Here is a 21,347-nt window from a genome sequence, read left to right on the forward strand (position 1 = left end):
TTCAGTATGATTAATTCCAAAAAAAGGCTATCTTCCGATGGGCCATGGAATTAACCTCTCTAAAAGAGATTGTCCGACAACTCCTCAAGAAAAGAGAGAGTATGGATAGAATTCCATATGCTTCGGCAATGGGATCTATAATGTATGCCATGACATGTACTAGACCAGACGTGGCATACTCGCTAGGAGTAGTGAGCAGATACCAGTCTGATCCAGGTATCAACCACTGGAAGGTTGTAAAAACCATCCTTAAGTATTTGAGAAATACTAAAGACCAGTGGCTTGTCTACGGTGATTCTGACTTAAAACTTGAAGGATATACCGATTCAAGTTTTCAGTCAGATCAAGATGATAGCAAGAGCATGTCGGGATATATCTTCACTCTTAAGGGTGGGGCCATCTGCTGGAAGAGTTCCAAGCAGCATATAGTGGCAGATTCTACATGTGAAGCAGAATATATCGCAGCATCTGATGCCGCCAAAGAAGCTGTATGGTTGCGGAAGTTCATCATCGAGCTTGGAGTGACACCCTCCATTGATGGTCCAGTGCCTGTATTTTGTGACAATACTGGGGCCATAACTCAAGCAAGAGAACCCAAAGCACATCAGCGGACCAAGCATATTCTACGTCGCTACCACCTGGTTCGAGAGATCGTCGATCGAGGTGATATTGATCTTCAGAAGATTGACACAAAAGAAAATCTGGCCGACCCATTTACCAAAGTCCTCGGCATCAAAGAGTTCGACGAACACAAGTCGAAGATGGGTATTAGATACTGTGACGATTGGCATTAGGCTAAGTGGGAGTTGTTGGGATTTGTATCCTAAATGTCAATCGTCAACATATTGATGATTGAATTTTGTAAATGAATTGACAAATTAATAAAGTGTTATTTGGCATTATTCATCATTTCATCTTCAAATGAACTCTTATATGATGAAGTTCTTAGGACTTATGTTATGATAAAGGAGAATTTATCTTTGAGTCTTTAAACTTGTTCGCGACCAAATGATATGTTGTTACTAGGACGACAGCATTATCGAGATTAGGTCGTTGTGTGACATATACGTTGGTTGTCCTCTTAACTAAGGAGTGTGGAGACACTGGTATGCCACACAAGTGGTGTAGGAGTACATTTCACTGAACGTGACCAATTCCGGAACGCTCTACTGTCGAGAGATGTTTCGAGTGGAAATGGGTATAAGTTTGGCCCTCTGACCTGAGACCGCAACCTGTGACTAGCAAACAACTCACTGTACTTTGGTACCGGACTACCTGAATTTCTAATTCAGTGACGGAAGGTCACTGGGTGCAGTCAAGTACTTGCGTAGTTAGTTGTGAGAAGATGGAATTGGCCCCTCCTGAAAATAGGAGATAATGTCTTGTGATTAATTTAGCAAAACCTTGGCCAGGATAATCCCAGTGAGGAGTCACGGGATATCTAAAGTTAATCACATAATGGATGTACTAATTATAGGGTTGATAGTGAGCTCTAAGTCATCCTGGCATTAGGAGTCAAAGGGATTGAATTATACAGTAACCATTGTCTAGGATTTCAGAATATTTGTTTCGCATATATTCGGCCTATCCGGACGTCAGGTACCATTGCTAGATGGTCACATCGATTAGTGTAGAAAATTGTTCCTATACTACCGGCTTAGGTTCGAACCTACGAGGTCACACGCATAGAAGATTCCTGATTGATCAAGAAAGCTGATCAATGATTAAGAATCATTAAGGGATAATTTGGTCAATTTAATTGGCAAATTATCTTATAAAATAATTAAAGTAATTATTGGAGGATTAATTAGTAATTAAATTACTAATAAACTTAATTTGATTGAGTAATTGTGTTAAGGATGAGCCAAATTGAATTGGATTCAAATTTGGGCTCAATCAGGATTTTGACCTGATTGGATTAGGTCAGAACCAAAAGAACTTAAGCTGATCAAATTAATTTTAAATTAATTTGTTCTTAATTGGGGATTGACCTAATTGGATTAGGTCCAACACAAAGTAATTAATTCAATTTGATTGAGTTTGGATAAGCCAAAAATTGAATTGGATTCAATTTGAGCTCAATCAGGGTCTGACCTGATTAGATTGGGTTCGACCAAATTGCTTTGTTTTAATCCGGGTTTGACCAAATTTGATTAGGTGCAACCAAAGAGGATTAGGCTCAGATGATGTGGCAATTCGTGGTGACATGGAATTGGATTTCATGAATTTTAAATAAACCAAAATTATTGCATGGCGCATGGACCCATTGCTTGACACATGGCGACATTGTTTGTTGTTTGAATTTGAATTCAAACATTAAGCAATATATTAAATGATTTCATACATCAAATAACTTTCCTAACTAGCATGTGAACCTCTGAATCATTTAAATTCGAATTTCAAATGAAATATATGCGACAAGAGGAAGGAAAATTCTGCTGCATGGATTTCAAATTCCTTCCCTCTTGCACATGTGTTTAAAATTTGAATTTAAATCAGATTTGGTTGAGATCTGATTTGGGTTGTTCCTATTCTTTTGCATGGGCCAACTAAAGGAGGTTTTCTGAAGATAAATTTCGAATTTTGAATGAAAATTCGGAGGCCATTAAAAGGGGTCAAACATGGGCACCAAAAATACATCCATTGCAGCCTTCTTCCTCACACGCCTCCTCCTCCTCTTCTTCTCCATTTTAGATAGGGTTTTCAGGGTGAATATCTAGAAGACTCAAGATCAGATATAAGTCCTCTACTTCCCTTACAAACCTCATCTCCATCTGCTTCAAGACGATTGATCAAGAGTTGATTGAATCCCGGTGAGCAGATTTCAGCTTTCAAGTGTTCTGCAGCTGCTAGCACTGTTGCGGAAGAAGATCCTTCAGGGCTTCGGGTGTACTTCTCGTAGAGGCCATTCGTGTGCGTGGCTGCGAAGTCAAGGATCACATCCACAACTTTCATCCATCATAAAAGGTATTAATCTAGCATTAATCATTTATTATGGTGTCAAGGTCTAGGTCCGATTCCCCGAGGTTTTACCCTCTTTTGGGGCTCCTCACGGAGATATCTTTCCAGAATCCATTCGATGGATATTCGGAGATTAATTGGAATAGAGTTCTTAAGTTTCAGATCTGATAGTTAATCATGCATAAAAGTTTTAGCATAATTGTTTAAACGATTTCGGCATAATCCTATGTGTTCTTAATGTGCTGATTTCTGATTTCTAGATTTGATCTTGTAAGCATGCATGAATTAAATTGTTTGATTCATTTTTTCACTGCGTTTTTGAAACTTAAAAAGAACTACGTGTGGCTTGATCCCCCTTGTGAAGGGGTACGTAGGTAACCCGATCAGGTTCAGCCATGGTTTTCAAAAAAAAAAAAAATTCAGCATGCTAAACACCGAAGAACCTAGGATTCACTTTCAATGTCATCATTAGAGAAGACAGGGGGGGCTGGTCTATTTATTGTGTTTGACTATCAGTCTTTTCTGGGTGATGTGCTATCTGCTTGTGTCTGTTCATAATGTGACTCATGGATCACACTCTTTATAATCCAATTCTTCTGATAGCTGAATATATTTTTAGTTAGTTTCTATTTAGTCTGAATTCAGAAATCTTTGCATATTAGGCTCTTATTTTTTTTTTGTTCTTTGATTAGTTGTGATATTTTTTATTTGCTTGCTGATAAATAACCAGCTATTTATGACATTCATATTATGAGTCTTTGCTACAGTTGTTGTCATTTTAACTTTCACCAGCATCATGATCTGAGGTTGGACTGTTGTTTATCCACATTGTATCAATGCTAAAATAGTTGAAAATGCTAGTACATAATAACAATGCTGCATCAGCTACATTTTTGAGCTTTCTTATTTTCATAAATGTTTTCCTTATTATCTATATTTTAAATTTCTTACCGATCTTGGCCAATTTAGAATGCTTTCAGCTCGTTGATTGGTTCCTCCTTATGATTATATATAGTGACTTATTTTCTGTTGATCTCAACTTCTAATCTGCTTTCTTATAAAATCGTATGCATGATGTTGCTACAATGCCACTTTATCTAAGATTACCTACATTGATCTGGTTATTTCAACTCTTAGATTTACAATGAAGTAGATCTTTAATCACCATTGCCGTTCTCCTCCTCTTCTCGTACTCCTCCCTCTCCCTCCCTCCCCTCTTCTTATTGTTTTCTCAATATACCTATTAGAGGCCTTAACTCCATGCGTACCCCATTAGGCCATTAACCATCTTGTCTTATCTCCATAAGCCTGGAGTTTAGGCCTCTTGGAGATATGAACCAGCTGGTCTCAACCTTTATTTTATAGGGCTTTTTTGGTGAATCATCTGGTAAAGCTTGAGCATAATCTATCATCAGATCTATCTGTATAGTTATACTTTGTTCTTGTTACAGGACTATCTGCTGGGCCATGGATCTAGGTGGCCTTATTCATGGTTCTAATTCCTTTTATATTTTTGCTTAAGTTCTGTTCTTTGAAGGTGAGCTTTGGTGCAATGCTAAGATTGCTCCATTGTGAACTGGGCATCATGGATTTGAAACATGGAAATAACTTCTTGGTGTATGATAAGGCTACGTACATCTGAGCCTCCCTAAACTTTGCAATGGTAGGAGCCTTGTGCACTAGGCTGCCTTTTTTAGTTCTGTTCTTTCACGATTTCAGATTGTGATATTTTCTTTTTAATCGGCATTTATATTATAGAGTTGTTGTGTGTTTTTTCCTGCAATGTTGTTTTAATCTTTATATTCTCTATAGTTCTGAAGTGTGCATGGCAGGAACTTCTAAAAATCAAGGATGAATTCCAATCTTCAATTGGCTTTGATCTTAGCCTTTCTAGGATTATAGTGGAAAGTGATTGCCTAATCCTGCATTCAATACTTAAGCAAGGTGAGTTTATCCCTTTCAAAATCTATACACCAATCCAAGACTACTGAAGGCTTTCTGATAATTTTGAAGATATACCATTTGTGTGCGTACCGTAATAGCCCGAACCGGATAGTACGGGGTGTACCATACTATACCGGTTCGGTACCAGTACTTATTATGGATTGCGTACCGACACTCGGTACGCCAAAAAAATTTCGTACTATACCGTTCCGACACTGTGCTAGTGTGGCACTGTTATGGCATCCGGTACCGAGACAGCGAACCTTGTATATATATATATATATACACGTATGTACATATATACACACAGACTATATATATATAATAGAGAGAGAGGCTAATGGAGCTACTGACTGACTATATGTATGTATGTATGTGTGTTTGTATATTTGTATGTGTACATATATATATATATATATATATATATATATATATATATTTGTATATGTAATATGTTGCATGTGCTGTACATAGTATGGAGATGGACTACCCGTCAGTGGAGCCTTACACACGGTGCATGTGTGTGTGTATGCATGATTATAGCATTTATGTACATATACACATCCATAATGTGGAGATGGACAACCCCATAGTGGACCTCACTCAGTGCATGTGTGTATTTATGCATAATTATGGCATGTCTTTTTTCTCATGAATTGGTTAATCTGTATATCTATGGCATGTAGGATTTTTAGTGTTTATATATAATTCACTAGTCCTTTTATACTAGTGTAGATATAGTAACTTATTGTTCCACATTTAGATTTGCTTGTGTTGTTTTGCCTTGAAGATTTCATGATGATTTGATTGTTTGTGACTTTTTGCTACTACTGAACTGATTCCAATGGTTAATGATAGGTTTAACTCATGAAAGATGATTGTAGGAGACCTTAGAGGCTTGCCTTCAAAGAGAAGTGAATTACATTTTAATTTAGATTATATCATGAACAACATTCAGATAATACCAACTCCCAACTCTCTCAAAACTTTGGAAAAAATGCTTATAAAGATTAAAATAAAAATAAGATTTAGGTCTGGGTAGACCTTAAATGCTTGTGAGCACTTTCCATTCTAGCGGCTATGAAGATGTCAGAGTAGAAAATGAGACTGTATTACATTGCATTTCATAAAGATAATAAGATCTGGTTATGTCTTAAGGCTACCGACATTATCTCTAATTTGCAATCGAGTACTAAAAAGATATTGGAGAATGAAGAAAACAAAACATATACTTAATATAATAATCATGTCCCAGTCAATCACATTCCAGAAGCAGCTTTGGATGCTTCTTTGAGTGCCTTCATGATCTCCTCTGACTTTAGCCCATTGCTGGTATAGACGATGAGGGGGCTCTCCCTCGGCACGGTGTCTTCTCTCTGGTAACTCCCTGCTTTTCTGAGAAGTTCCTCTGAACCTTTTGCCACAATGCCTTTCATGATCACAGTCTTGTGGGAACCTGATAAGAGCTCTTCATGATCTGTATCTCCTTTTTCTCCAGCAATGATATACATATTTGCAATATTCAGACCCCAGCGGACGAAAAGATACCTCAATTAAATAAAAAGAGACCATCCGTCATATGCCATATACATCCTCAAGTCAAAGCAGTTCATAAACCAGCTTGTCTAGGAAGAACGAACAATATTGATAATTTCTGATTATGTAAGTTAAGTTCGGGACTGTTTGGATGCTTATATGTTTTGCATAATTGTAAAAAACGATTTTTGTAAAACAGATTTTATGAAAAACACCTATTTTTTGCTAAAAATCAAGTTTTATGACATCAATTTTGGCAAAACAGGTTTTAAGGAAAACAGCAAAACAACCATTTTTGTAAAATCGTTTCATTTTAGATTTTCTATAAGGTTGTTTTACTAAAACTTGTAAACCAAACAGCCCAATGTTGATGGACTTTCAAGGAAAGCAATAAGCCAATGTTGATTAAATCACATGAGAACTTAATCAAATTAAATTTGTAAAATTGTATTTGTCTGAGTCAGAATCTAGTTGAAACTGCTCAGAAAGGTAATGTGTGGAACAAATCTTTAGATTTAAATATGATATAACTGAAGAGTTAGCTTAAAATGAAAATTCTAGAGAAGGATAGCATTAACTTTGATATTTGTGCATGAATAAGCTTAGAACCCATTTGAAAATAAATCTAGAAAAATCTTAGGTAGTGTAATTCAATTGGTGTTACAGAACTTCTCTTAGCCTTCATCTTACCTTTCTAAATTATTGTCATTGACACTAAAAAATTACTTAATGATATCTGATGTACCACAATTTGCAATAAGAATTATTGTGAAGCTTTGTAGGATTTTCCTTACAGCAAGCAAACTTAAGACCATGAACAAGTGCTCGAGACCAAGACTCATGTAACACAGAATTATTTATAGTTCTTAATTGACATAAAATGCACTACTCACAGGATTTACTTTCACTTAAAAGCTGACTGAGATACATACCTGAGTGCTTGAGACCGAGATGCTAAAAGAGGAATAACCTGCAGCCTTTTTGAGTTCCTGCAATACATGAGATGGCAGCGGAGTCCTCGCATCCTCAGCTTTTGCCGCAGATCATCCACACGCTTAGCCTGTAGCAGGATATTGCCACTTTGATAATTAGACATATAACTTACTAAACAAGAGCTTTATTTCCAGAAGTTCTTCTGACACTGCATTTGCATACCTTTGTTGGATCCTTGATAAGGAATGAAACACAGTGATCATTGGTTGATCGCAAATCTAATTCAACAACTCTTGATGAATTCTCTGATCTATTACCACCTTGACCATCCTGAAAGTTCATTAATTTTTCTATAGTCCTTTTCACACCATCGTGACCCCATCGGTACTCGATATGCTTGGCAAAGTCAGGGTCTGCACAGAACTTGCCATCCTCTTCCGAACACTGCTGAGAGCCTGGATAATACATTTCACTTCCACTGCTGCAGATCAGAGCATCAAAATCTTTAGCCTGGATATTCCCTGATTTCATTAATTCTAATGTCTCGGAGATGGGCATAGCAGTTGATAAAGCAAATCCTGAATTCTTTGACATCTCAGAGTCTGATCTTACAACCTTGAACACCTCCTGGATCACCTCTAGCACCCTTTTATCAGGGCCTCCCTGATCATTGTAGCTATCAATAGCTATCACAAAGAGTTTCTGCCGCTTTCTGATAAGAGGGTACTTGTTAACTGAATTGGCCGAGTTATCAGGCTGTCTCTCACTGTTGTCTGCATCCTTTGCTTCAGGTATTTGCCTCTTTATCTTGTTTAGAATGTGTTTCACTTGATCTTGTACCTCAGGTTCACCCTTTTCTGTTTCTTTATCTCGCAAACTGCTAATGGAATATTTCTCTCCATCGATAGATAGCATTAGAGATGATTCTTGCACATCCTTCAGTGAGTCTCCGAGCGATTCCTCGATGACCATGTCACCTGTTGGAGTGTCCGTCTGCCATTGCGGGTGCCTAATCCTGCAAGCTGCCACTCTTGTGAGATATGTCCTGCAATGCTCAGGCCATGAGAATAGATGTATATTTCGCCACCCATTTTTCCTGCATTCATGCCAGAGGTTTTTATCTGCAAGTAGCTTCAACAAAGCATCAGCTATGGCCCTTTGGTCATGTGGGTCTACAAGCAGCCCATTGTTCAGTGCCTGAAGTGTATGACCACAAGAAAAAAGGATCATAGTATCACAGGAATATCAGTGACTTAACCAAAATGAAGTCGATATTTGATCATCAGAGTAAAGAGTAATTCTATTTACCTGATGAATGTCGACTGGACCTCCATTTTTCGTAGCAACCATTGGAAGCCCATGTGCAGCTGCCTACAGGTTTTGTTTTGTCTCTTGTATCAGTAACTTAATGTTCCACTTTGGTAATAGGTGTCTGTATTGAGTTTGCTCATCATCATACTAACCTCAATCAATGTAAGACCAAATGGCTCAACAAGAGCTGGATTTATGAAGACTCCCTGCCAATAGAATGGATCTTGCTTAACTAAATGATTATGCCAAGGACTTAAGATACTGTCCGAGAGCTAAAAATCTATCCAAACCTTTGTTTTGGCTGCAAGCCTGTAGATTTCTGGAACATCAGACTGCCTATGATGCTTCGGGTAGGCCACAAGTCCATACAAATCATACTTGTCAATCAGCTTCAAAACCGTTGTGAGGACACTAGCATTACCCGACGACATCTCGTCTATATCATCTCTATTTCCCATTATCAATGTCTAATGACAGCACAAGTGTTGAGCAAGTATCATCTCTATTTCCCATTATCAATGTCTAATGACAGCACAAGTGTTGAGCAAGTATGATATTTTTCTAGAATAAGCAATCTAAATGAGTGAAGAATCAGTCCTTACAAGGTTTGCAAGCTCTCTCAATGGACGGGATTCTCCAAAAGCTCTCACAAGGGTGGTGATGTTCTTTTTTGGGTCTGGTCTTGATAAGGCCAGGATCATTGGCTTGTGAGGATTTGTGAAAAAACGCATCACCTGAGATCGTAGTTCTTCATGTCAGAGTGAGCATTAGCTATATTTGAGGGAGAAAAAAAAGAGAGAGTTGTTGCAGGAATGGCTTACATCAGAAATTATGGAAGGCATTGCCATTTGTTCTCCATCTCCTACTAGATCTCCATCTGCTTCAGCTGTATCTTCCTGGACTACAACATTGCTGAAATCCATACCGGGAGGAATGACCTGCAAATTTTATGACTTGTATTCGAATGTACTGAAAGCTAGAGATTATCCTCATGCTTATGTAAGAAATTGACTTTGTAACAATAAGCTCACCGTTTCAATTACGTTATTAAAGAAAAGTATTCATTTCATTATGAGTTGGGTAAAATTGTGATTTGCATCTATATTTATTTATGTCAGGTAATATTATCAAATCCTGTATCATATATGAGATAAATTTTCAACATCATTCATCAGTTAGTTTTCTGCTAGAAAACACTAGCGAAGTTTGAATGATATGTTTGCTATCAAAGCTTAATGCAGAGCACAAGACAAGATAAATAGCTTGATTGTTTTCCTGTCAGCATAGTTCTTATCATGTAACTCAAGTTCCTGGTGACTTTAAAGTAGAAAAAAAAAATGAAGCAACTATGATCATAAATTCATAATAAATACTTGCTAGCTACACTAACCACCATCCTCGGCATGTGACGTCCATGACAATCGACACCCTTTCTATTTCGAGCACGTAAAACCTTCTCAAGCTTTACATTAAAGCCATCATACAAACCCCACTGTTCTTCAATCTCTTGTTTTGTGCTTGTGATGACAAGCTCTGCAGCATCCAAAGACAGCTCTTCTGCTTCTATACGCCTCACTATCTTATAAGTAGCATTTATATCCTCCTTCGACTGGCGCCCTTGCTTAATAAGCTGTTCCAGTTTATTTCTTCCTAGGGAGTGGCCTGTAAGGACCATGGGAACATTCAGAGCACCAGAAAGAAGAGCAGCAGAGTCTCCAGCATCAGCATAGTGCCCATGAATTACATAAGGCCAAACAGGACATCCTCCACCAATCTGTTCTCCTAACACTCTTGACATATTAAGAATGTGAGCAAGAGATCCATCAACAAACTCTGGGATGTGTGGCCACAGCAGCTCCTTTCGAAGATATTTATTCCTCGGACCGCAAGGTATGCGAATGATATAAGCTCCTGCACTCTCTCCAGTTCCATCTCCTTCATATGAGCCTGATGCTAACATCTCTGTGGGCTCTCCATAGCTCCAGTCTACTTCAGGGGATGATATTTGTCGAGTGAAAAGATCGACTCTATACACCCCTGGCATCATAGAAAGTGCACGAGCAAGTTCGACGACGTATTTCACCTGAAGATTCGATGAGAATAGCATCATACCAATCATATCATAAATCATTTTCTTGGATTAGAGAGAGAGCTTAAGTGGCATGATAATCACCTGACCGCCAGTATCCGAATCACGACCGAGCTCCATGTTTTCCCCGCGAACAAGACCATGCAAACTGGACAAGAAAGAATTGAGAGCAACTGAATTTTTGAAAGGGACTGAATTTGGACTAATGGAACAGTAGTTGGAATAAAGCTTTATGTTGGACTGGAGCATGTAAACTGGACAAGAAGAAATAAAGGAGAGAAACATAATTTACCAAAGAAATGAAATTTTGATGAAGTGTCATATGCAACGCTTAGTTACAAGGTCTGAGCATTTTTTGGTGGATACATAAGATCATCACATCACAAAGAAAAGAGAAGGAAAAACATTAAGATCTGATGAAAGGCACTTCACTGCAGAATCCTCCCCCCCTCCCTCCCTCTCCAACAACACCACACCCATAGAACAAATATACATAGTAAGGAAAGACCTGGCGATTCATAAAGTAGACAATGTAGGCAACTGGTAGACACATGAAGCATGCTATAAGAAATGGTATATGTAACAGGAATGGACATAGAAGGATATGAGAGAAATCCTTAAAATGGCGAGTACTCGATGTAATACCAAATTGCAAAATGGCATGCTTTTCTATATCTTAGTCCTTTAAAGTGAAATATCAGTTCAGAAATTAGTTGTAGTTGAAGAAAGTTTTGATTCTCATTTGCACATATATAAAAATTATGATGATTGTCTGTCTCCTATAATTTTATATACAACAGGCTTTCTTTGAAATGCTCACCGAAATAGTTCAGGTGATCACTGAACTATTTCGGTTCCTCTAAGTTTTTTTATGATCACAAAAGGCAGCAGGATTTTGGAAGCTGATACGTGTCAGGTCATCTTGAGAGCTATCTAGATCTGTTTCATCTAACTAGATGTCAGAGACAGAAAATGGTCTGAAGTGGGTGCAGCTCCTTATAATTATGGATTTCATCTAGACATGAAAAAACTGACCTCAGTCTAGGAAAATAACATGATTTACGACGGCAATAAAAATGTGCATTACTTCTTAAGCTATCCGTTAAGGTTCATCATCTCAGTATCAGACCCGTACCAATGTCACACTAGCATAATGTCGGTACGGTATGGTACAGAGTTTTTTTTGGCATACCAAATATAGGTACGGTACGGTATGGAGTACTAGAATCAAACTGGTATGGTACTTCCTGTACCGCACGGTTCGGGCTATTACGACGTACCATGCTATCTGTTTGGAGAATGCAAGTTAAATTTAACTAGTTACCTAACATCCATTGATACAGAACTAATAGATGAATTCATTTGACAGAGACTCAATGACAAATGTTGAATAGTAAAGGGAAAATCCAAACTTCATGCCAAAAAAGACTAAAAATCAAACTAAGGGCTGCAGATATTTCCTTCTACAAGTGATTACTCATCTGAAAAATTCAATTAAATTATGTACTTAAGTGAATATATAAGAGAAAAAATATGGCAATAAATAGTGAAAAGTGCTTACATAATTTATCCTCCATCTGATAGCTAAGAATGGAAACATCATCCAAGGTTTTATCTTTCGGTTGAAACCAATCCATTTCAGCTGAAATTAATCAGTTTCGACAAAAGACGAAAAAAAATAAACCAAGTTGCATGTTCCGGTCAGTTTAGACTGAAAATGGCCAAAACTAGTTATAAACATCCTTTAAACATTTATTTTATTGTTTTTAATCATATTGTAATTATTTTTTATTTATTTAATCATAGGCTATATAAATTCTTGCTGGCTTTTCTTTTTTTTTTCTTGAGTTAAAAGAGTGGATACATTACAAAAATATCCTTGATAGTTTGAGGTATCTGGAATGGTTCTTATTAGAGAATTGTATAAATATTATTATAAATAACAAAATACAATACATTTCACAAAATAATATTTATATACATATTAAATATAACATTCCATAACTATATGCATTCGAGTAAACAACCTCTACCTCAAATATATGAAAAGAAATGCCTAAATTCTACATATTGGAGAGTATTTATATAAAAAAAAAATTGACACCAAAAGGATTCATAATTATTAAATGTAATGATTGTTGAATAATTTAAGATTAAGTAATACATATTATAGTACAATAACTTAGTATACTTGGTAATTTTACTTTTTACACAGGATTAAATTCAGCCATTGGTTATCTGTAATAACCTCCCAAAAAAAAATTTATATAAAAAGGGATAAAATAGTCCTTTAAAATTGATATAAGGGATAAAATTGGAATGAATCAAAAGATAATGGCATAGTTGTAGATGCGTTGAAGTGGTAAGGATAAATTGAAAAGGAATCAAAAGTTAATGGCATAACAGTAGATATGTTGAAGTGTTAGGGGCAAAATGAAAATTTAATAATATTAAACAAAGAGTGAATAGTATTTGATGTGACTTAATTCATGGGTTTGAGCTCGCTGAGGCGTTGGATTGAAACAGAGAGGGGGGAGTCTCAGACGGACAGAGAGAAGAAAAAGAGGAAGAGGAAAAGAAAGAAAGAAAAGAAGAGGAAGAAGAAGAAGAAAAAGGAAGGAAAGGGAATTTCGGTTGCGCTGCCAGCTGAAGAGAAAAGTGTAGATCTCCTTCTCCTCCACGCAAAGACCTCGATTTCTAAAAATAAAAAGGTAAATATCCATCCCTATCTAGTCTTTTGATGACATTAGGCTATACAAAGGGTGGATGTAGTCTAGAGGGGTCGGATAAGGGTTGTAGAGGTGGTTAAAAGAGGAAGAATCGGATTTTGACAAATTTTTCCGGCACTACGGAAAAACTGTGTCGAAGTTCCAACTTTGGCGAATTATTTTGGGGGTCAAACGGCCTCCGATAGTGATGCATGTTACCTTTTTGGAATTTCCTATGAGTATAGAATGTTTGGTAAAAATTCATCAAATTTGGAGTTTGGAAAGTGGATCAAACCCGGGATGAAGTAACCGGTTGTCGGCCTGGGTTACTGTTCATCCGGGTGGAAAAATAGGGGATTTCATGCCATAATAGGGTATTAAGCCTAGATTAAGCTAAGGGGACCTTGTACTCATGCAAGGGAGTCCCTAATACACATAAATGGTGAGTTAATTAATAGACAAAGAAAAAAAGAAAGAAAAGAAAAGATTTAGGGAACGGGGGAGTTGAATCAATCAAAGTTCATATATTTATGATTGGCACGTAGATTGTGGCCCTTGATACAAAACTAAATGTATTGTCAATGCATGTATCAATTGGGCAAGAAGCTAGGGAACAAGAGGAAGAAGTTTCCCACTGCCAGCTGTAGATTTTTGGAGGCGTATCAGGGCTGTGCCAGATTAACCGGTGAGTGAGAGTCATGTACTTTGCACCATGAGCATCCTTAATTCATTTTCATGAATGTCGCCAAGTGTGAATTGATTCCACTTGAGCATATTGATTGATATTGTAGTAGATTCCTCTATAATCTTGATTCTCCATGCTTGATTATTTTGTACATGCATTTAAGGGAACATTGAGAGGAATTACAAGGAGTAGATGAGTAGTTAAATTGGTTCCAAATTGTGAAATGACTTCTTTTGTAAATTAATTTCATTTTCTCTATTTCAAAGACTTGTGAGTGGTAGTCTTGATCATACTCACTTTTAGTAGAGTATTGGGAGGGTGCATTATGGCATTTATGCATGGCTTGGCAGTATTTGCAGGATAGTCGATGGGGGTTGGACATCGGCCTGCGTGCACATAGTAGCCTTCTGGGTGGGTGGAGCCCAGTCCCTTCCTAGGGGGGACACGGCCCTAGGCGTAGGATCGGCCGGTCCTACGATTTATATTCTGCTTGCCGCCGGGCATAGTAAGACCCCGCGAGGTGCAGTATGGCTTTCCACGGATGTAGAATTCCCGCGAGGTGTCGTTTAGTATATAGATGTGAGATGGATTTCTGTTCTGAATACTGGCCAGCATTTACATTATCAGTATGGTGTCTTATCCTGCATATGCATGTGACAGTAGGGAGTTGTTGCTGGTTCGCCTAGGGCGTAAAACCCACCTTCCGACAGCTGTCTAGCATTTACATTATCGATATGGTGTCTTATCCTGCATATGCATGTGACAGTAGGGAGTTGTTGCTGGTTCGCCTGGGGCGTAAAACCCACCTCCCGATAGCTGTCTAGTGATGATTTCGCATATTGACACCCTGATTTACATATTGGTGTGGTGTCATATTCTATGTATGCATATGGCAGTAGGGAGTTGTTGTGGTTCGCCTGGGGCGTAAGACCCACCTCCCGATAGCTATTTATCGATGATTCAGCATATTGACACCTGATTTGTATGTTCCAGAATTATGATCTGTTGAGCATATTCATGAGTAGCATATATGTTTACTTGATTATTCCATATATGCTTCAGATGAGTTGATATTGATTGTGGTGATATTGATGATTTACTCCATATTCTCTATGTTGAGATCATGTTCATCTTGTTATTGATCTTGAGATTTCACCTCGAGCCATGATTATATCTGGTCTCATGTGCATAGTACTCTCTACTCCACTCACTGAGTATTCATATACTCACTCCCCAGTTTGGTGTTTTTGATTGCAGGGCAGGTATTGTATAGAGAGGAGCAGGGTTAGAGATTGCCTGCTAGCTGTGCCGCTCCATAGTATAGTATAATGTAGATAGAGGTTTATACCTTTTGGTGTATTATAAACCTTCTATTGTATATAGTGTATAGTTACAGTCATAGGTCCTATTGTGGATATGGGTTGACCATGGATGGATTGGGAAGCAGGTATATATATATGTGTGTGCAGATCAGTGGTGTGCCTGTGATAATGTATTGCTAAATATTGTCCAGGTTTATTATGTGACAGATTATGTGATTGCTGCTCTGACAGGTAGTGTGTTGTATGTATTGAGATAATCCTGACAGGTCACCATAGGAAAGGTGATCATTTTGTGCATGTATCATGTTAAAATTTTCAGAATTTATTGATGATTGATAGGTAGTAGGGTTCTACGTGGTGGCTGGTGGCTTTATGCCTACCCGCACCCTAGGACCGTCGTGGCGACCCGCCGGAAACGGGGCGGGGGTCGTGACATTATCCCTTTAAAACCTATATAACATGACATACTCTAAAATATAGGTGTAATGACTTTTCTTGGCTTTTATATTTCTTCTGTGTTTCAAATTTTTTATTTTCTTGATTTTTGATCGGAACTCTAAAACTTGGAGCAAATTATTTTCAAAGTGTCAGAATTGTCAAAATCGAAATTTTATAAAGCTTGACGAAACTAAAATAGTACTTATAGAGGGCCAAAGATATAAAATAGTACATTTTGACTGGCCTTTTTATATGAGGTCTTGGGTCATTAAGAATTTTCCTAAAATTTTCATTTTGGAAAAAAATAGCAGCATTTACAAGAAGAAATATACCTAATAAGGACAATGTAGAGTCTCTTCCCCTTGTTCTCATCTGACCAGACTTGGAGGTTATCTGATAAGTTTCTTTGAAGTTTTATTCGTGGTGTCTCGCATTGCACCATCTCTCCTATTGTGTCCCCCCTCCCGCCCTCAGAAAAGTCCTCCGGCAAGTCCTCTGTAGCATCCTTACGCCCTTGCTCTTGCTCCCACCTATGCTTTTCTTTCCTCTGAAAATCTTCCCATTCCATCTGCTCATTCATGCATACACACAATATTTAGAATGTTACTAAGCCAATTTAATAAAAACTAAAAAATTGCAATCTCTTGATATTAATTTACTTGTAGGGGAAAATTGGAATAACCTTCTATTAGGAAAATACAAAATAAAGTAACAAGATAACATGCATCTTTTCACTAGACAATGAAGTATGAACTTTTTTAAATTCTACATGTTTTAAATATTTTTCTACCCAAATTATCCACCATATTCTCATGAACAAAATGCCTAAATTTATACAATAAATTGCTGACAAAATCAGCACATCTTCCTATAAGGAACCATATAGGTCTAGCAACTACCAATACTATTTTCCATGAGATCTTATTATTAATACAACATTCCTTAATTAAGACCCCGTTTGGGAGAGCTGTTGGCGGTAGAGCTTTTGAAAGTAGAACTTTTATAAAAAATTGTTTGTTGTTTGATAATTACATTTCTAAAAAGCTATGAAACTTTAATATGTGTTGGTAAATAAACTAAGAAAGTACTTTTAATATAATAAAATGACCATAAAGGACATTACATAGCATTATACAACAAAACATAATAAATATAATATATATTAATACATAAATATGTGATATAGTATAATATTAATGTAATACAATATAATATTATTATAATATAGTAATATAATATTATATACTATAGCATGATAATTTAATATAATATAAAATTATTTAACATAACATATAAATATATTATTATATAATGTAATATAATATTATATTTATAGTATAATACGATAATAAAAGTATAAAATATTATAATTATTAGCATAAATTAATTTTTCAGACTTATAAAGGGATATTTTGTGTAATTATTCTATTTTATTATAGGTATTTGGGTCCAAAAAGAGAAAATATTATAACTCAAAATAACTTTTTTGGAGAAGCTCCAAAATACCCTTATAAAGGGACTTATAAATAGAGCTTCTTCCAAAAAGCTATTTTAGCTTTTTCATAAAGCTACAACTTTTCGAAAATTTTACCAAACATTCTTAATTTATCTAAAAGTACTTTTGGAAAGTTAGAAAGTACTTTTTGGCCCTCCAAAAGCTTTTCTAAATGAAGCCTAAGTCATGGATAGTTCACATATATTCTATAGAACTAGCATGCTAAAAGAATGCTTTCAAAGTAGTAATTATCCATACACATTTTCAAGATATAAGAAAAACTAACTAATTTCAAATTCATTACAAGTTTTACTTTGCACAAGGACAAAACCATTTCTTCTGATAGTAAATTCATATCTATAAAATCTTTGCATGTTACGTTTAAATTATCTTAGTGAAAAAAATTCTTTTAATTTTTTTTAAACAGCCTTTTGAAATAGTTGATTAAATTTTCTTCAAAACTCTTAATTTAAGTGACTTTTTCCTACCACCAATAAAATAGAATGGAGAATTCAAGGAATCGAATAACTCTATACAGTTAATCCTTTTAAAAGATTAAAACCAACCTAATTTCAGTATATGATTACTTCAGTCAAACTATTTTTCCTTTCTACACTTCTTTCTTGCTAATAGTTTCACATTCTATAATCAAATACATAGATGAAAACTCAAATACCCATAAACATAACCATTAAGCCCGGTCCCAAATATATGGGATCGGCTTTATGAATAGTCAATTGTTTCAAGACTATCCATAAAAATGCCAAAATACAAGATATTGAAATTATTGTGTGACTAGATTGTTAGATTTAATTTTTAATGAAGCATGTAGTCCATAGATAAAAATAAACCATGAAAATTTTGATATATGTGAATCAAATGTCATCATGTGGCACTACAGGAAGAAATGATAATTCCGATTGTTATTTGCCGATGCTAGAAAGTAGCGTCGGTGAGTGGTCTACTGTGCCAAAATTTGTCGATGCTTTTTATTAGTGTCGGTAGATTACGACGATTAAAAACGTCGGTAATGGAGGATATAGTTTTCTCGACGCTTTTTGGTAAGCATCATCAGAAGTTAAGAATTAGCCAATACATATAAGCGTGAGGGATATTAGACGACGCGATTAAGCATCATCGGAATTCAAATATGTTATATGCTTGAGGAATAATTAGAGACAAAGAGGATGTAAAACATGAATTTCTATACTTTTCCCTCTTGATCCAAGAGAAATCAATACCTAACTTCTACAAATGCTATATAGTATAATTTTTCTCTTGCATCAGCTATCATGCATGTCTTGCTAACAATAAACGATATTGAAGATACACCAAGAACCTTAATAAAGCAAAAAGGCAAAAGTCAATTATGAAACAACAATAATGAAGCAGATAAATTTTTGAAATTTAGCTTAAAAAACTTGTCTTAAAATTCAAAATCATTCTCCAAAATTTAATCCAACAAAGTATCTCCTATGACCTTTTTATCACATGCATTCTTGCTAAAAATGCAACACCAGATGGATAAGACGCCTAAAATTTGTTATATTTCCAATTCCCCATAAATTGCATGTATCTTGTTGTCAAAAAGGAACTCTAAAGATCTATTAGGAAAATCCAATTCAGATAATGTCACGCCCCCGCCTGCGCGGGGCACGTGAGACGCCCAGTGCCCACGTGGGGGTCACATGAGGGGGGGAAACACAGGAGAGTAGCGTAATATATTCAGGCTCTGGAATGAGTCTTTCCGATGTAGGACTATTGGGTCTTACAGATAACATGCGAAAGATGATGGGCTGAAATCACACACATTGCAATGATCAACGAATTCGAGCAACGAGGATATGAAGGATGAAATATTGAAACGGAGATTTGGCAACCAGACCCAATTTGCACTGCAACATCATGTTTGTGATAGCAACATAGGACATATATATGTTAATCCAGTTAACTATACTATTAAAACAAAATGAACAGCATCGACCTGCAATCAAAACAAACAAGATTAAGCAATTACACATAATTATGCAAGCATGGATGACAAGATATTGGGGAAAAAAATGCCAACACTTCCATTCAGTGCATCTTGCACACTATCGGAAGGCGATATCGAACATTAATTAGGGGAAACCAAATCCAGAAGACATGTAATATATAGGAACTGTGAATAGAAGTATATATTAACATAAGACAGATCTTGAACAAAAACTTAGGGACAGGTATCAATTTCCTTGCAGTCCACTTAGAGTCATGCTTTTCAACCTATCATACCATTGCATACAAAAACAACATCAAACAAGTATAAAGAAGACCCAGCTAATGCAAACAGAGAAAGATCTTGAAATAGAGACTTGGAACCAGAACTCATATGCTCTTTATCATGCATCCAAAGAAAAGCAAAATTTGACATCTTTGAAGAAAAAAAATATCCCAAGATTTGTAAACACTAATGAACGAAACCAACATTTACATTAAAAAAAACAACAATGCAATACAATTAGTCATAAAATGGGTGGAAAAAAGGGCTTAAAACCAGAATCCAACTGCACCTTGTCATCAGGGGAGGAAAAAAAAAGTGCAAAATTTGACATCTTTAAAGAAGAAAAATGTTACAAGATTCAGAAAAAAAAAATAAAAAACATATCAAGAGAAAAACATGATATTGGACAGCAAGATCATGATAAAGATTTGATTTTGAAACAAATCCAGATTATTAAAACATATCAAGAAGGCAGTGAGATGATAAAGAAGATGAGTTCTTGACCTGTTTCTTCTTGCGGGCGAGGTGCCAAATCCTCCAGCACATGTTCTCAAGGCGTGCAGAGCGCTCGCGGGAGTCGCGGGTGGCGACGACCATGATCCAGGTGCGGTGGAGGTCGTGCTCGTCGACGCCGGAGACCACCTCCTCCACGAAGTACTTGGTCGGGTTGAAATGGCCCGGGTCGAAGTGGTGGCCGCCCCGCTTCTTCTTCGGGCTCGCCGCCGCTGCCGCCGGCCGGTGGTGGTGGTGGTGGTGATCCTCGGCGACCGTCGCCGCCCCGCTGTCCAAGATCGCTTCCAGGTATCCATTGATCCACTCGTTCCCCACCATCGTTGCCATCACGAACGATCAACAATGCAAAATGGGATCAAAACGATAGGGGGTTTTTTTGCATGAAAAGAAGCACAGAAGAAAACTTTTCACGTAAAACTATGGAAGAGAATTGGAGAGAGAAGAATGACTGAAAAAGAGAGAGAAAGCGAAGAAGCATGAGGCAAATGGAAAGATGCAGAATATGACAGTTAATCCAATTCCGAATTTTTTTCCTATCATTCAGTCAATACCGTTGCAGATTAATTTCTTTACAACATTATTAACATTAAAACTTAATGTAATAATCTACTCAGTTTTGAAACACCTAAGATTCGCCCCTCCCACCCGGTATAGATGATAATAAAATGGGAAACAAGATCGCTAGATGGAAAGTTCTAATGCACCTAGATTAAGAGGACAAGAGTTGATCTTGTGTTATATCATTACATTAAGTTTTAATGCAAAATGTTTAGTTTATATTGTTGATCATGAGTTGAGCCTCAGGTCTAAACTATAATTATTTTTAGTTGGGCTTTGATCCGGTTTTATTTAAAATTTGACATTTTTTGTGCATATGCATGGCCCGTGATTAGCTCTAAATAACATAAGAACCATGATGAAACATAGCTGCTTATATATTAAGGAAAAAAAGAATCGAAGCTTTAAGATTGGAAGTGTCACGTCTCCAACCTGAGATCGAAGAATTGAAGATTTAAGATTGGAAGTGTGGTGCCCCCAACCCGAGATTATAAGTCAGGGGTCGCAGCAACCACCGCATACTTATAAAAAACTCTCTCAACAAGCATATAATACATCTTAACATGACAGCAGTAGAACAAATTTAAATAATAT

The 21,347-nt window shown here is 36.6% G+C and overlaps 1 protein-coding gene across 1 annotated transcript; it reads right to left on the reverse strand.

Annotated features, from left to right (window-relative positions):
* Positions 1–5,409: 5,409 nt before the first annotated feature.
* Positions 5,410–20,513, reverse strand: LOC103710846 (probable sucrose-phosphate synthase 2). The gene is made up of 12 exons (XM_008796754.3): positions 20,187–20,513; positions 16,260–16,495; positions 10,859–10,922; positions 10,076–10,768; positions 9,507–9,623; positions 9,288–9,419; positions 8,976–9,152; positions 8,838–8,891; positions 8,683–8,745; positions 7,597–8,571; positions 7,374–7,501; positions 5,410–6,453 (listed from the first exon to the last, which is right to left on the reverse strand). The coding sequence occupies exons 1-12, from the start codon at positions 20,511–20,513 to the stop codon at positions 6,165–6,167; spliced, it is 3,255 nt and encodes a 1,084-aa protein (XP_008794976.2). The 3' UTR covers positions 5,410–6,164.
* Between the last annotated feature and the right edge of the window lie 834 nt (positions 20,514–21,347).

Source organism: Phoenix dactylifera, chromosome 14 (assembly GCF_009389715.1).
Source record: "Phoenix dactylifera cultivar Barhee BC4 chromosome 14, palm_55x_up_171113_PBpolish2nd_filt_p, whole genome shotgun sequence".
NCBI classification, from domain to species: Eukaryota; Viridiplantae; Streptophyta; class Magnoliopsida; order Arecales; family Arecaceae; genus Phoenix; species Phoenix dactylifera.

Excerpts from the sequence above, each read along its gene's own strand:
- LOC103710846 (XM_008796754.3), bottom strand. The coding sequence starts at position 20,513 with ATGGTGGGGAACGAGTGGATCAATGGATACCTGGAAGCGATCTTGGAC. Across the intron at positions 9,153-9,287 it reads TGAGAGAGCTTGCAAACCTT|ACATTGATAATGGGAAATAG; the intron begins GTAAGGACTGAT and ends TGCTGTCATTAG. Across the intron at positions 6,454-7,373 it reads TCTCGGTCTCAAGCACTCAG|GTATCTTTTCGTCCGCTGGG; the intron begins GTATGTATCTCA and ends TATTTAATTGAG.